Genomic DNA, 13,746 nt, shown 5'->3' on the forward strand with positions numbered 1-13,746 from the left:
TTTGTTTGTCATTCTCAGGCTCTGCAATTTTTGCATAAGCTCATCTCCCAGATTACCATAGACATATTCTTTATTGATTGGGAGAGACCTAAAGGAAAGGTTCTTAAAGCTGTTGAAGGTAATGAAAGTAACCATTTGTACCAAGATTCTTTTGCCACCATTGTAGAGCAAATAAGGTGAAACGTTTTTACTCATTGTATCTCCCCAACCAGGTGAGGGTGGTGTTCGGAGTGCTACCGTTCCCGTAAGCATATGGAGAACATATTTTGTGGCAAATGAATGGAATGAAATTCAGACTGTGAGAAAAATTAACCCACTCTTTCAAGTACTTACTGTCCTCTTCCTTTTGGAGGTATAAACTGTTTGATGTGATTGTATACAATTTATGGGTACCTCATAAATGTTAATATAATTCCAGCTAAGTTTTCATGTCAGTGGAAGAGTTTTCTAAAGGTTAAAATATTGTAATCAAGCCATTAAAAAATACACGTAACCTGAAATTTACCATCTTAATCATTTTAAGTATACAGTCCAGTACTGTTAAGTACATTCCCATTGTTGTGCAGTAGTCTCTAGAATTCTGTTCATCTTGCAAAACTAAAACTCTGTACCCATTAAACAACAGCTCCGTCTTCTCCCCTCTCCCCAGTGCCTGGAAACCACCATTCTACTTTCTGTCTCTTTGAATTTGTCTACTGTAGGTAAGGAGTGATTTTTAAACCACTGGTTTGTAGCAGAACCCCATAGGAAGCTTTTGCAGAATACCTGCGCCTTACCTCACGCCTTGAGATTATGTTCAATTCCGTAGCTCTGAGGCGAGCTCAGGTATCTGTATTTTAAGAACCGCCCCCCATTATTCATATTCTCACTCCTGTATTAGAACCACTATTAGAAGGTTGAAATTTTCTAACAAATTATCATTGAACACCTACTGTGGACTGTGTTCTGTCTTAAGAGCTGGGGCTGTAGCTTAACAAGACACACTGAATGGGTACATGCTTATGATCCCTTTACAGTTATTTCATGGGTCTGGGTAGAATTATTAAAGAAGTATTCAGTACTGAATATGAGACTGAAATACGGAAACTGTATGAGTAGCAGGTTTTCTCTAGAATTAGCTTCTTAAGTAAGGTTACATATGAATTATTAACTTGTATGTCTGTCTGCCTTCCTTTTCCCTTCTTTCCCACTTTTCTCCTTCCTTTCCTTTTTAAACCTAGAGGAATGTGTGTGTCCCTAGGATATATGAACACTGTCTCAAAAATTCATTTATAGTAGTGTTTTTTAAAGCTTTAAAAGGTGTTATGTGAGAAAACAGTATTATAATGAAGTAAATTTGGAAAACACTGGATTCAATAAAGTCATGTAGATTCCTTTACCATAAAACTTCCCAGAGCTTTTATTCTATGAGGGTGGAAGGCATGGAGGTGAGTATAATATACTAACTAAACTTATTTGATCATGGTTTCCTTTTATCAAAGATGGTATCTTCCTCAAAAGACATTTTGGAAAATACTGTTTTAAAGTATAAAAGGTATTTTACATAGTTCCTGGCATATGTTAAAACTCATGAAATACTGGTTGTTCATTGGTAGTTTACTGAAGAAAGCTTTATTCTCTTGGCAGAAATTTTTGAGCTTTTTCTGTGTATATGATAATAAGGTTATATTTGGCCTTTAGTCATATTGAAGAGATTACCAAATGAACTAGCTAAATATTTTGTATTAAATACTTTGTAATTAAAATACTGGATAATTATTTTTATCTAGATTTTCTACCATTTATACAAACTTGAATACTTTAGTTTTTCAAGGTAAGGAGTAGAGAGGAGGGTCTCATTTTCAGACTAGAGGAGTTTTCTTTATGTTTGTTTAAATTACTTTTTCTTATTATTTCAGGTTGTGGGATTCAAGAACTTAGCATTAATGGATTCATCTTCTAGTCTTTCCAGAAGCCCACCTAGCTACATAGCTCCTTATAGCCGCATTTTGAGATATGCAGTGTCTACCGCTCTTTGGCTAGTCATTGGAATTATACAGGTAACAGGAGATTGTTCTTTTAAGCATCATTGCCTCTCTATATTTTTAACTCTGTTTACATGCTAATCCTCAAATATTGACCACAATATGATTTCTATAGTATAAAGAAGGTGACAAGAACAACAATAATAATAACTAATAGCTAATTTTTACATAGTATGATAATCTAGGCACTGTGTTAATTAACTGCATTACACAAATTAACTTAATCTTTATAGTAGCCCTCAGAGATAGATTCTTTTAGTATCCTCATTTTATAGCTGAGGATGCTGAGGCCCAGAAAGGTTAAATATTTACCTAAAGTCATGCAATTAGAAATTGGCAGAACTGGAATTTGAACCCAGGCAATCTGATTTCAGAGTTCATTTCTTATCAGTAGTGGGGCTCTGGGGCTTCCCTGGTGGTGCAGTGGTTGAGAGTCCGCCTGCCGATGCAGGGGACACGGGTTCGTGCCCCGGTCTGGGAAGATCCCACATGCCGCGGAGCGGCTGGGCCCATGAGCCATGGCCACTGAGCCTGCGTGTCCGGAGCCTGTGCTCCGCAATGGGAGAGGCCACAGCAGTGAGAGGCCCGCATACCGCAAAAAAAAAAAAAAAAAAAAATAGTGGGGCTCTGAAGGGTCTTTCAGAGTCTGCAGCTTTCTAGTCACAGGATTTAGTTTATATATAATGATAGGAATTGCTATCCTTAATCTTTTCGTTTCTTTTGAAATATAACTTATAGTTTACATTTATTTATATATCATTAAACCTCTCAAAAACCAGTACCCCTTCTGAAATCTTCTTTGAAATATTTATTGGAATAGCTGAAACTAAAAATAAATCTTCTCAGGTCCCAGGGCTTTAGCAGAGGATCTTTTCTATGCTTACTTCCCTTATCTTCTTAAAGCTTTAAAAAAAGAATGCAAGGAAGAAAAGAAAGAAGCAGCAGCTACAGCGCTTAACTCTGATCTCTGCATTTCTTTCTCTTGCTTAACAGACACTCCCATGAGTGGAAAAAGGCTTTCTGTTTGATTAAGATCTTTTTAACTTTTAAGTAAGCAAATGAAGGTGGGACCTCTAGAAAGAATAGGTTGAACTTCCTATAAACTGGAGAGCAAATATTTGCCTTAAAGGCTTATTTTAAAAGATCTTTGGGATTGAAATCCCAAAATTCCTACAGAATTGGACCCAGGTGTCATTCCATGACTTAAGAATAGACTCTTTAAATTTGCATTTATTTTAAGTTGGTGAGACTTGTTCAAACTTGAAGCTATAAGATAGAGCTAGTGAGGGATAGTTTGACAATCGGAAAAGAAAGAGAAACAGAAATTAGGATTTGAAATAAAATTCGATTAAAAGAATATGGGGTTTGATTTTTTTCCCTTCCAGTTTTATTGAGATATAACTGACATACGACACTGTATAAGTTTAAGGTGTACAGCATAATGATTTAACTTACACACATCATGAAATGATCACAATAAGTTTAGTGAACATCCATCATCTCATATAGATACAAAATTAAAGAAATAAAAAGAAAAATATTTTTCCCTTGTGATGAGAACTCTTAGGATTTATTCTCTTAACTTCTATGTATAACCTAAAACAGTGTTAATTATATTTATCATGTTGCACATTGCATCCTTAGTACTTACTTATCTTATAGCTGGAAGTTTGTGCCTTTTGACTGTCCTTATCCAGTTCCCCCCACTTCCCCCTCCAGCCCCCACCTCTGGTAACCAGAAATCTCATCTCTTCTTCTAAGAGTTTGTTCATTTGTCTGTTTGTTTTTGATGTATAATTAACCTACAACGCTATGTTAGTTCCTGGAACACAGCATAGTGATTTGATATTTCTATACATTTCAAAATGATCACCGTAATAAGTCTAGTTACTGTCTGTCAACCATATTATGGGGTTTGATGTTTATCATCAGTGTAATAGTAAGAAAATATTTATTTTTACATATACCAATATAAGTTTTTGTGAATAGATCAGATTTATCTGGGTGTAGAGAATTTAAAGGAATACCATCTGAAGCTTTTCATATTGGTTGAGTACAACAATATAGAAACCCCAAATAGCAGTGGCTGAAATAAAAGTGACTTTTCTGTCTCCCGTGAGAAAGAAGAGCAGAGGTCGACAATGCAGGGCCAGCAGGGTGGCTGCTGTCAGGCCCAGATGCCTGTTGTTCTGCTCTGCCCCTCAGGACTTCACCTCTAAGGTCACCTCGCAGTCCATAATGGCTGATGGAGTTGCAGGAGTGAGCCGGGGAGAAGACCTCACCCTTTCCTCTTTATTTGTTCACTATGAGTTTTAACTGAAAACATTAAAACAGCTTAACTACTCATAATGAATTATGAAACTGTAATAGTTAAATTGTATTATCATTTATGAGGCATTTATTCTTCCTTATTTTGTAGACCTGCAAGAAAGTTTGCATACTTGTGTTGTTTTCTGTTCTGCATGTCAGAGGAAGATTATTAAGAGAAAGTCTAAAAGTTTTATAAATCAAAACCCAACTGAGGGGCTTCCCTGGTGGCGCAGTGGTTGAGAGTCCACCTGCCGATGCAGGGGACACGGGTTCGTGCCCCGGTCCGGGAAGATCCCACATGCCGCGGAGCGGCTGGGCCCGTGAGCCATGGCCGCTGAGCCTGCGCGTCCGGAACCTGTGCTCCGCAACGGGAGAGGACACAATAGTGAGAGGTCCGCGTACCGCAAAAAAAAAAAAACCCAACTGAGAAGTAAAATATACAGAGGACAAAATTTATATATAGCTGAGCACAGGTGGTTTTTAGCTCACGTTTTAGGTATGAAAACAATTTAGCTCATTTCACATGAAACACAAGCAGGTAAAGTAGTAAAGCTGAATCATGAAAACCCCCATCAGTTATTTTTAGCATGCCTCTTAATTTTTCTTTCCCCTGGTTTCTTGTCTTGTGTGCCAGAGTCTCAAACAGAACAAGTCTCGAACCACTTGAGGGGGTGTCAGTGATAAATGGTCCATGAAGGAAAATGTCAGCAAACATGAAAAATCAAATCCTGCCATAACTATGTAGTCCACCCAGACTGTTCAGCCACATACCCATAGATAAATCCAAGTATTGCAGAAAAGAATAATTCCCTGAAACCCCTGTTCAACTAGCTTCTGGCCCTTGTAACCCATTTGTGTGGGCAGCGAGCTCAGATGCTCCAGCATGACTGGATGAGGAGGCGGGCAGTGGGGCAAGGGCAGCCCCAACTCAAGGACCATAGGGGCCGGGGTCTGGTCCTGTCTGCAGATTGGTGGGCCTGCCGATCGGGGGAGTGCAATGGACACTCACCCTCTCCTCTTTGAGAGCCCTTTCAGAAGTGTCTTTGACATCTCCTTGGTCAGAACTTGGTCACATGGCCACACTTCACTGCACTGTCAGCTGGGCAGCAGTGTGCCCACTCAAAGAAGGGGTCTGTCACTAAGGGGAAGGGAGAGGATTGTTCGGGCAGCAACCAGCTGTCTTGGGCACTACCGTCTAACCTCGTTCTTTGTTTCTCACTTTGCTGTTATTTGATAGGAAAGTATTTCTCTCCATGGTCACATTCTCAAACTATCAGTGTTTATTCCTAAAATATCCATAAAAGTTCCTTTAGCCTATTACAGTTCCATAAATTTGTCTATACAAACTCTTCTTGATTCTCATAATATTAGGCTTTATTGTTCACTCCTTATATTTCCCCAAACTCAGCTTCTTCAATTTTTAAGTGGCATCTTTTAGTTTTTAAACTTTGAATGTTACTATTTTTCATGTCATTTAAAGGAGTTTTAAAATGGGTACATAGAGTATTTAGGAAAGTCTTTTCAGTGTTCACCTGCTATATTCATTTACATATCTGAGTACATTTTATGTGCGAGGCACTGTGCTGAGCTCAAAGATATGCAGTAACAAGAACAAGTCACCGTTGTGACAAGTGCTGTGAAGGGCATCAGCAGGGAGATGAGATAGTGAGTAGAGGGGGAGGTAAGGGCAGTGGAGGTTAGGAATGCGACAGCAGGCGACAGCTTTGAATTGGGTGGTTAGGAAATGTTATCCTTCTCTGAAGTGTATCTAAGAAGGTCTACAATATAAACTTTTCTCTTGTGATTTATAAAACTTCCCTTTGTAGTACTGTTATTAAATCTATCTAAGAAAACACTTGAAACCATTCCATTTGAATGTTTAACACATTATCTGTAGTTGAAACAGAATACTTGACATATGCTTTTTATGTGCTACTCTATCAGAGAAGATTAATTTGAAAAACGGCAATTTTTCTAGTGGCTTTTTGAATTTAGAACCATACCTAAATCTGCCCATTAATGCATCGGTTTATCCTAAAGCTTTTAAAGCCCCTTACTTCCTCCCCCTGTGTTTGTCCTATCTTATTTTAATGACACAGAAAAGTTTTTTAAATTCAAAATAAGCTCCCTCAGTGAATCTTAACACAATTGCAAAGCACTCTTCCTTTGACAGAAGAATCAGAAATGATAAGTAGGATTTTATCCCACAGGAATTGTTATTGGCCACTATGTTCTTGGTTGGCACTTCTTTTTTCTTATGACACTATACTGTGGCTATAAAAGAAAATTAAATCCTAAAATCTAATAAACATGAACTTGGCTTAATGTTTCAGATTGTGTTCTTTGCTGTCTTTTATGAGAGATTTGTAGAAGATAAAATTGGACAGTTTGTTGATTTGTGCTGTATGAGCAATGTAAGTACTTTCTGACTTTATCTTGCAACTGTTATTTCTCCCTTTTTAAAGGTCATGAGTACACTAAGAGAGGCTTTATAAGTGATGTGCTATGATTGTATTTTTAGTCTGATTTCCACTGGTGGTTAATTCCAGAGATGGTTATAACAAGCTACAAGTTAATATTTACTGTCTTAATTTTTCCTTCTTTATTTGCAGTTTCTTAATTATGAATTGCTTATGCCACCAAACAGTTGAGTCAGCCTGAAGTCCCTGAAAAGTTTTCATATATCAACCCTGTTTCTTCCTTTCTTGGGAGTGTCTCCAGTCTCTTTTGCATCTACTTTTTTAAATAACCTCATTATCCTTTATTATCTTATTATTCTCTTTATATGTTTTCCAAGAATTCAACCTTCATTATTTTGAGAGAAAGGAAGCAATTTTAAGAAGAACTTAATTTTTATTGTTTTGCAGATGAGTTGCTAACTGCTTCTTCTTCTCTTTTGATAGATATCAGTGTTTCTGTTATCCCACAGATGTTTTGGTTATTACATTCATGGTAGATCAGTACATGGGCATGCTGATACTAATATGGAAGAAATGAATATAAATCTTAAAAGAGAAGCGGTATGAATGTATTTTATATCTTTTTGTTTTTTAAGTTGAGAGATGGGTTCTCTTAATCTGGGATTTGTAGTAATCTTTTTAAAAAATCCTCATTGATTACTTTTGAAATTTGCTGGGATACCAACTCATTACCCTGAACACTGAAAGGGAATGAATCAAATTCCATCCTATAGTTTTTTTATGGACTGTATTTCAAAGTAACCAAATAATTCATGAGGGAAAGATCTTCCTGTTGGAAGAAAGTAAAAGGAATTCTAAGTTAGAAAATCACCATTTTGCAATGACTAATGGATTAATGCCTATAGGTTACAATCATCAATGGATGCTAAAAATTAAGTGAAGGATGACAGGGAACTTTTTTTTTTTTTTTTTTTTTTTTTTTTTTTGCTGTACGCGGGCCTCTCACTGCTGTGGCCTCTCCCGTTGCGGAGCACAGGCTCCGGACACACAGGCTCCGCGGCCATGGCTCGCGGGCCCAGCCGCTGCGCGGCATGTGGGATCTTCCGGGATAGGGGCACGAACCCGTGTCCCCTGCATCGGCAGGCGGACTCTCAACCACTGCGCCACCAGGGAAGCCCGACAGGGAACTTTATAATGAGGAATCAGGTTGATATAATTTGAACACACTGGCTCAACCTTACTACAAGTAAAAATTAGGAAAACTGACATTATGCACTTCCTGTTATGATGCAGTAGGGAAGTACATAATATCACCAATGAAATATTCTTGCCTAAGAAAATTGAACCTGAATGTAATCAAGCCTCTAGATCTAACCACCAGTTTACAGGAAATAGAGGGGATAGAGACAAAATAATAGCACAGGAAGCAATTAGCCAGATGCAAAATGTTAGGATGTCTCACAGGACAAACGACCCAGTGTCTCCAACAAATCAAAGGCATGAAGAGAAAGGGAGAAGTGGTGGTGGTCGTGGTGGAAGAAGACTGTTAGATATAAGAGAAATTTAAGAAAAAAAAAAACAATCAAATAGAATGTGTAGACTTTGATTGGATCCTGATTCAAAAAACCAGCTATAAAAAAATCTTTGGGAAAAATCTTGGAGATTTAATAGACTAAATATTAAATATATTAAGGAAAGATTAATTTTATTAGGTGTGAAAATGGCATTTTTTTTCAAGGTCTTATTGGTACATACAGATACATTTGGTACATACAGATACGGATACATACAGAAGTATTTGCAGATGAAATAACATGGTATGTGGGGTTTGCTTTAAAAGAAAAAAGTTGGGAGGATAGATGAAAATTGGTAAAACGTTGGTAATTGTTGAAGTTGGGTGATGGATGGTTTACTGTTCTCTCTACTATGTATATTAGAAAACTTCCATAAGGAAATTTAAAAAGAAAAATATATACTTAAGAGGAAAAACCAAGAGGATTTATTGATTAAGGTACTATACCTGTGACTTGCAAGAACTTAATAGGTGATAACAACATCTCAGAGAACAATTTGTTTAATACATTGAACTGAATCAGTTGGTTAACTATTAGAAATTATACCTGGACTGAAAGGTTAAATTTAAAAATGAAACTATGAAAACCTAGAAAAGACTATTTCAGATTGGGAGATGACAATCTAAGCATAAAATACAGAAAGCATCAAAAAAGTAACATTTTTTGATTTTACTTTATTAATGTAGAACATTTGTGTAGACAATAATTATATTAATAAAAGACATGGGGTAAAATTCTCATAGTAAATATGACAAACATATTGATAACTATTGAAAGTCATATAAATCTGTAAGCAAACTTAAGTTAAAACCTCAATGGAGGGACTTCCCTGGTGGTCCAGTGGTTAAGACTCCACGCTTCCACTGCAGGGGACACAGGTTCAATCCCTGGTTGGGGAACTGAGATCCTGCATGCCGCAGAGCGCGACCAAAAAACAAAAACAAAACAAAACAAAACAAAAAACTCCCATGGAAAAATGACAAAAAGATTTTTTTAAATATGTAAATAAACAGAAGAGACTAATAAACCTCTAAAAAATATTCAACTCATAAATCATAAAAGAAATGAATGTAAAAGTAACATTTTTACTTTCTTCAAATTACCGAACTTTTTTTAAAAAAGCTAAAAGTTAGTAGCATCAAGGACAGGGTGAGGGCTTCCCTGGTGGCGCAGTGGTTAAGAGTCCGCCTGCCGATGCAGGGGACACGGGTTCGTGCCCCAATCCGGGAAGATCCCACATGCCGCGGAGCTGCTGGGCCCGTGAGCCATGGCCGCTGAGCCTGCGCGTCCGGAGCCTGTGCTCCGCAACGGGAGAGGCCACAACAGTGAGAGGCCCGCGTACCACAACAAAAAAAAAAAAAAAAAAAAGGACAGGGTGAAATGGGCACTGGTGTCAGAATACATTTTCACACACCTGCTGGAAAGCATTTGGCAAGAGCTTTTTAAGAATTCATTATCTTTGGGACTTCCCTGGTGGTCCAGTGGTACAGAATCTGCCTTACAGTGCAGGGGACGTGGGTTCAATCCCTGGTCGGGGAACTAGGATCCCACATGCCGCGGGACAGCTGGGCCCACGTGCCACAACTACTGAGCTCGCATGCCTCAACTAGAGCCCACATACTGCAAACTACAGAGCTCATGTGCTCTGGAACCCACACACCACAGCGACAGAGAGGAAAAACATGCATGCCACAACTAGAGAGAAGCCCACACGCCACAACTGGAGAGAAGCCCACGCACCACAAGCAAGAGCCGGCATGCCGCAACTAAGACCTGATGCAGCCAAAAATAAAAAAATAAAGAGTTCATTATCTTTGACTTACTGATTCTATTAATCTAACTCAAGGAAATAATTAGCAATGTGAATAACTACTTAGGTTCAGGATCTTCATCACAGGGCTTATTTATAAGGGCAAAAAATATGTAAAAATGGGAGAATATTAAGTAAATTGGTTTGCCTATACAGTGAAACCCTAGGTAAACATTAAAAAATCATGTTTTATAGAACATTTAATAACATGGGGAGTTGCTGAGGATATAATGTTAAGTGAAAAAGAAATCAATACGATCCCAATTTTATGCCATCTATATGTATATGCCTAGACAACCACTGGAAATGAAATACCTTAAAATACCTGTATCTCTTGGTGTTCAGATTATAGGTGATTTTTAAAAATTTTTTTGTATTTCTCCATATTTTATAAATTATCTGTAGCAGCATGTGCTTTTTTAATCAGGAAAAAAAATTTTTTTTTTAAAAATAGAGAAATTCACTACACATAGACTACCTTTAAGTCAGTAGAAAACCAAGTTTTACATTATGTTTCCAGCTTAGGTTTAGATAAAGGAGGAGAATGTTAAGCTCCAGAGTAGGCAAATAAAATCGAGAATGGAGGCAAGAATACTTATGCTGAACCCTAAAGCATCTATGAGAATTGGCTAGGTCAGGGGTAGGGCAAACTGTTACAGGCATGTGGTTCTCAGGATTCAAGTTATGTCAAAGAGACTTGAAATAGATAACTGGTCTATAACATTAACCATTGGGTCATGTATCACTACCTTTTTTATTGGAATTAATTAAGGAAAGACCATTTATAAAAGTAGTTAATTCTAAGACTAGACTTTGTCATTTATTAAAGAGCAATAAATTAATTATAAAAAAGCTAAGAATATCAATATACAGTGAACTTAGTATGAGATTTTTTTTTAAGTAGGGCAGAGTAAAGGAGATGATCTAGCACCTGCAAGGAAGTATGACGAAATAGAAATTAGTAAAACCTAGAGGGGAGTGGGAACCTTGATTACTGTTAGAATCTCATTGTCTCAAACATAATAGTTCAGTACAATTTCAGTTGGCTTCCAAATCTTGTTAAATATTGTATTTTCTTTTCAAGATAGGCAAAATTTTCATAATCTTGATCTTAATTTAAATTTTTTAACTTTTCAGGAAAATTTGTGTAGCCAAAGAGGTTTGATACCCAATACAGATGGTCAAACTTTTCAAATTGCTATTTCTAGCCAAATGAGACAACAGTATGACAGAATTCATGAGACACTAACAAGGGTTTGTATGAAGTACAATTCACATATATTTTGTCAGTATTTCATGTTATTTAGATACCAAGGATGTAAGGCATGTTGCATTTATCCTTGTCTCTTTTTCACATTAGAAAAATGGCCCTGCTAGACTATTGAGTTCATCAGGAAGTACTTTTGAGCAGAGTATAAAAGCATATCATACTATGAATAAATTTCTTGGCTCTTTCATCGATCATGTATGTATCATTCATTTTTAAGCTAGAATCAAAATGCAATTTTAAAAAAGTTAACGAGGGGTGTCAATTATTTCTTCAGTCAACCAAGTCAATGGACTTATGCCTTGTGGGGTTTTTTGTTTGTTTGTTTGTTTGTTTTTGCTGTAAAAACTAATACTGTGGCTTAGGGATGGAGTTAAGTTATGTAAAAGGAAAAGATTTTTACCTGTCTATTAGCATGATTATTACCTTAAAATATGTCTGCACTGGAATTTTGTTACTTAACAAATATTATCAATTATTTATTGTAGAAATATGCTATGATTGTATTCCTAAAAAGCTTGTTGTAAATTGATTTTCAGTACATCTAGTCCTAAGTACTACTAATAGCATTTAAAATTTAAAACATTCCTAAAGAGTATTTTGTTATAAAGTCCAGTGTAGTAAATTGTCTTTGAAGAACAGATTTTCTTTGTGTTTTATTCATTTTTCTTTTTCTCTCCTGATTTTACAAAAATTGGGAAGCATTCATTTCACTGCTATTTTTGAAATGACTCTCATTTTTTATTTAGGTTCATAAGGAAATGGACTACTTTATAAAAGATAAATTGCTTCTTGAAAGAATTCTTGGAATGGAATTCATGGAACCAATGGAAAAAAGCATCTTTTACAATGGTATCCTTCAAATGCCTTTGCTGAACTTGATTATTATTTTCCAAGTTTGAAAAAACATTCTTGTAGTTCCTGTCTTTTGATTTTATACTTTTATATAGGAAACATAATGAACTTAGTTAACTTCGAGGAATTATAGTAGTTTTCTGTGTCCCGTTTTATTATGTCATGTATCAATAGCAAGAAACAAATATATAAAAGATAATTATTCTACAAGAAAGTAAAAAAAAGCTGAATTTCAAAATCAAACAAGACTTCCCTGGTGGTCCAGTGGTTAAGGCTCCACACTCCCAATGCAGGGGGCACGGGTTCAGTCCCTGGTTCAAGGAACTAAGATCCCACATGCCACACGGCATGGCCAAAACAAAACAAAACAAAATCAGTGGTAGACATGGAAGAGATAGTAAAACAAATACACAAAGTTCAGATTTTATTGGACTGTTCATTCAGTGGCACACTTATGAAACACTTAAAGAAGAATAATGTTCATGATTTATCTTTAACATTTAATTTTTCATTTTATCCAACTTCTTAAAAATTGTACACATCTGTGTGACAGGAATAGTGATTAAACATGGTTTTTTATCATTAAAAAGGAAGTATATATGTCACTGTCAATGTGACTGATAACCTCTTGTGTGGCTTGGGAAGAATGGAAATGGTATAACCAGTGTCCTGGCCTAGATATCACTTACCCTTGTGTTATTGAGTGTCACATATTGTGTCAGTCCTGGAATACACAGACTAATGGTCCCTCCCTTGGGCATCTTGTTTAGTAGACTGTGGAAAGTAGGCATGTGATGGGTGAGTGGAGTGATGCTGGGATAGAAGTCTGTGCAGATACAGGCTGCACTGGGTGCAGAAAGGAAAGTAGAAAATCTAACTAGATACAAGGTGAAGCCAGAGAGGCAACATGGTGAAGTTTGAACTGGGTCTTAAAAAATAAGGTGGTGTTGTCATACAGGAGGGTCCAGGTAAGAGAGGTGAAGACGTTTGTACAGAAGGGGGAAAGGGCATTATACACTTAGGAACTTTATGATTGAAGCCTCGAATGAAGTGGGTCAGTGAGAGAGAGTGCATGAACAATAAAGAGGGAAGAGACTGAATCCCAAAGGCCTTGTCTGACACCCTAAGGAGTTTTGCTTTATCCTATAGAGCACTTGTTTCCAAAAACATTTTAAAAAAAATTTTTGTCCTACGAGGTGTGTGCAGGTTGATCCATGGAGGTGTGAGAAGAAAATATTAAAAAGTCTATTTGTATATTTGCAATTCCATCATTCTTAATTTATATTTTGGAAAAATTATATGTAGTAGTAATTAATAAACTACGCCTATTATGGGATGCATGCTCAGCGTTTTATTCTGATAAGGATACATGATCAGAACAATTTGGAAACCACTGCTAATGGATGTCATCAGAAAGCCTTCAGCGTATCTGATTTATAAATTGGAAGAATTATTCTGGCAGTAGTGAATAGGTTGAGTTAAACAG

At 36.7% G+C, this 13,746-nt stretch overlaps 1 protein-coding gene and 1 pseudogene across 4 annotated transcripts in view; one reads left to right on the forward strand and one right to left on the reverse strand.

Moving 5' to 3' along the window:
• The window catches only part of TMEM67 (transmembrane protein 67), a 43,899-nt gene that overhangs the window by 26,114 nt on the left and 4,039 nt on the right, over positions 1-13,746 (forward strand). For all 3 annotated transcript variants that reach the window (XR_014017741.1, XM_081258296.1, XM_081258297.1), the window contains 8 exons: positions 19-118; positions 213-352; positions 1,899-2,039; positions 6,668-6,748; positions 7,238-7,354; positions 11,276-11,392; positions 11,499-11,603; positions 12,155-12,257. Coding sequence is in view for 2 of the 3 variants with exons in the window: in XM_081258296.1 (XP_081114422.1) it covers positions 19-118; positions 213-352; positions 1,899-2,039; positions 6,668-6,748; positions 7,238-7,354; positions 11,276-11,392; positions 11,499-11,603; positions 12,155-12,257 (904 nt within the window). In the remaining variant the exon portion in view is untranslated. The remainder of the gene's footprint in view (positions 1-18; positions 119-212; positions 353-1,898; positions 2,040-6,667; positions 6,749-7,237; positions 7,355-11,275; positions 11,393-11,498; positions 11,604-12,154; positions 12,258-13,746) is intronic.
• LOC308630098 (signal peptidase complex subunit 1-like) lies at positions 4,319-5,668 on the reverse strand (annotated as a pseudogene). The gene has a single exon. The product of its transcript is annotated as a signal peptidase complex subunit 1-like (transcript).

The sequence above is a fragment of the Mesoplodon bidens genome (genome assembly GCF_964165515.1).
Source record: "Mesoplodon bidens genome assembly, chromosome: 16".
In the NCBI taxonomy this organism is placed as follows: Eukaryota; Metazoa; Chordata; class Mammalia; order Artiodactyla; family Ziphiidae; genus Mesoplodon; species Mesoplodon bidens.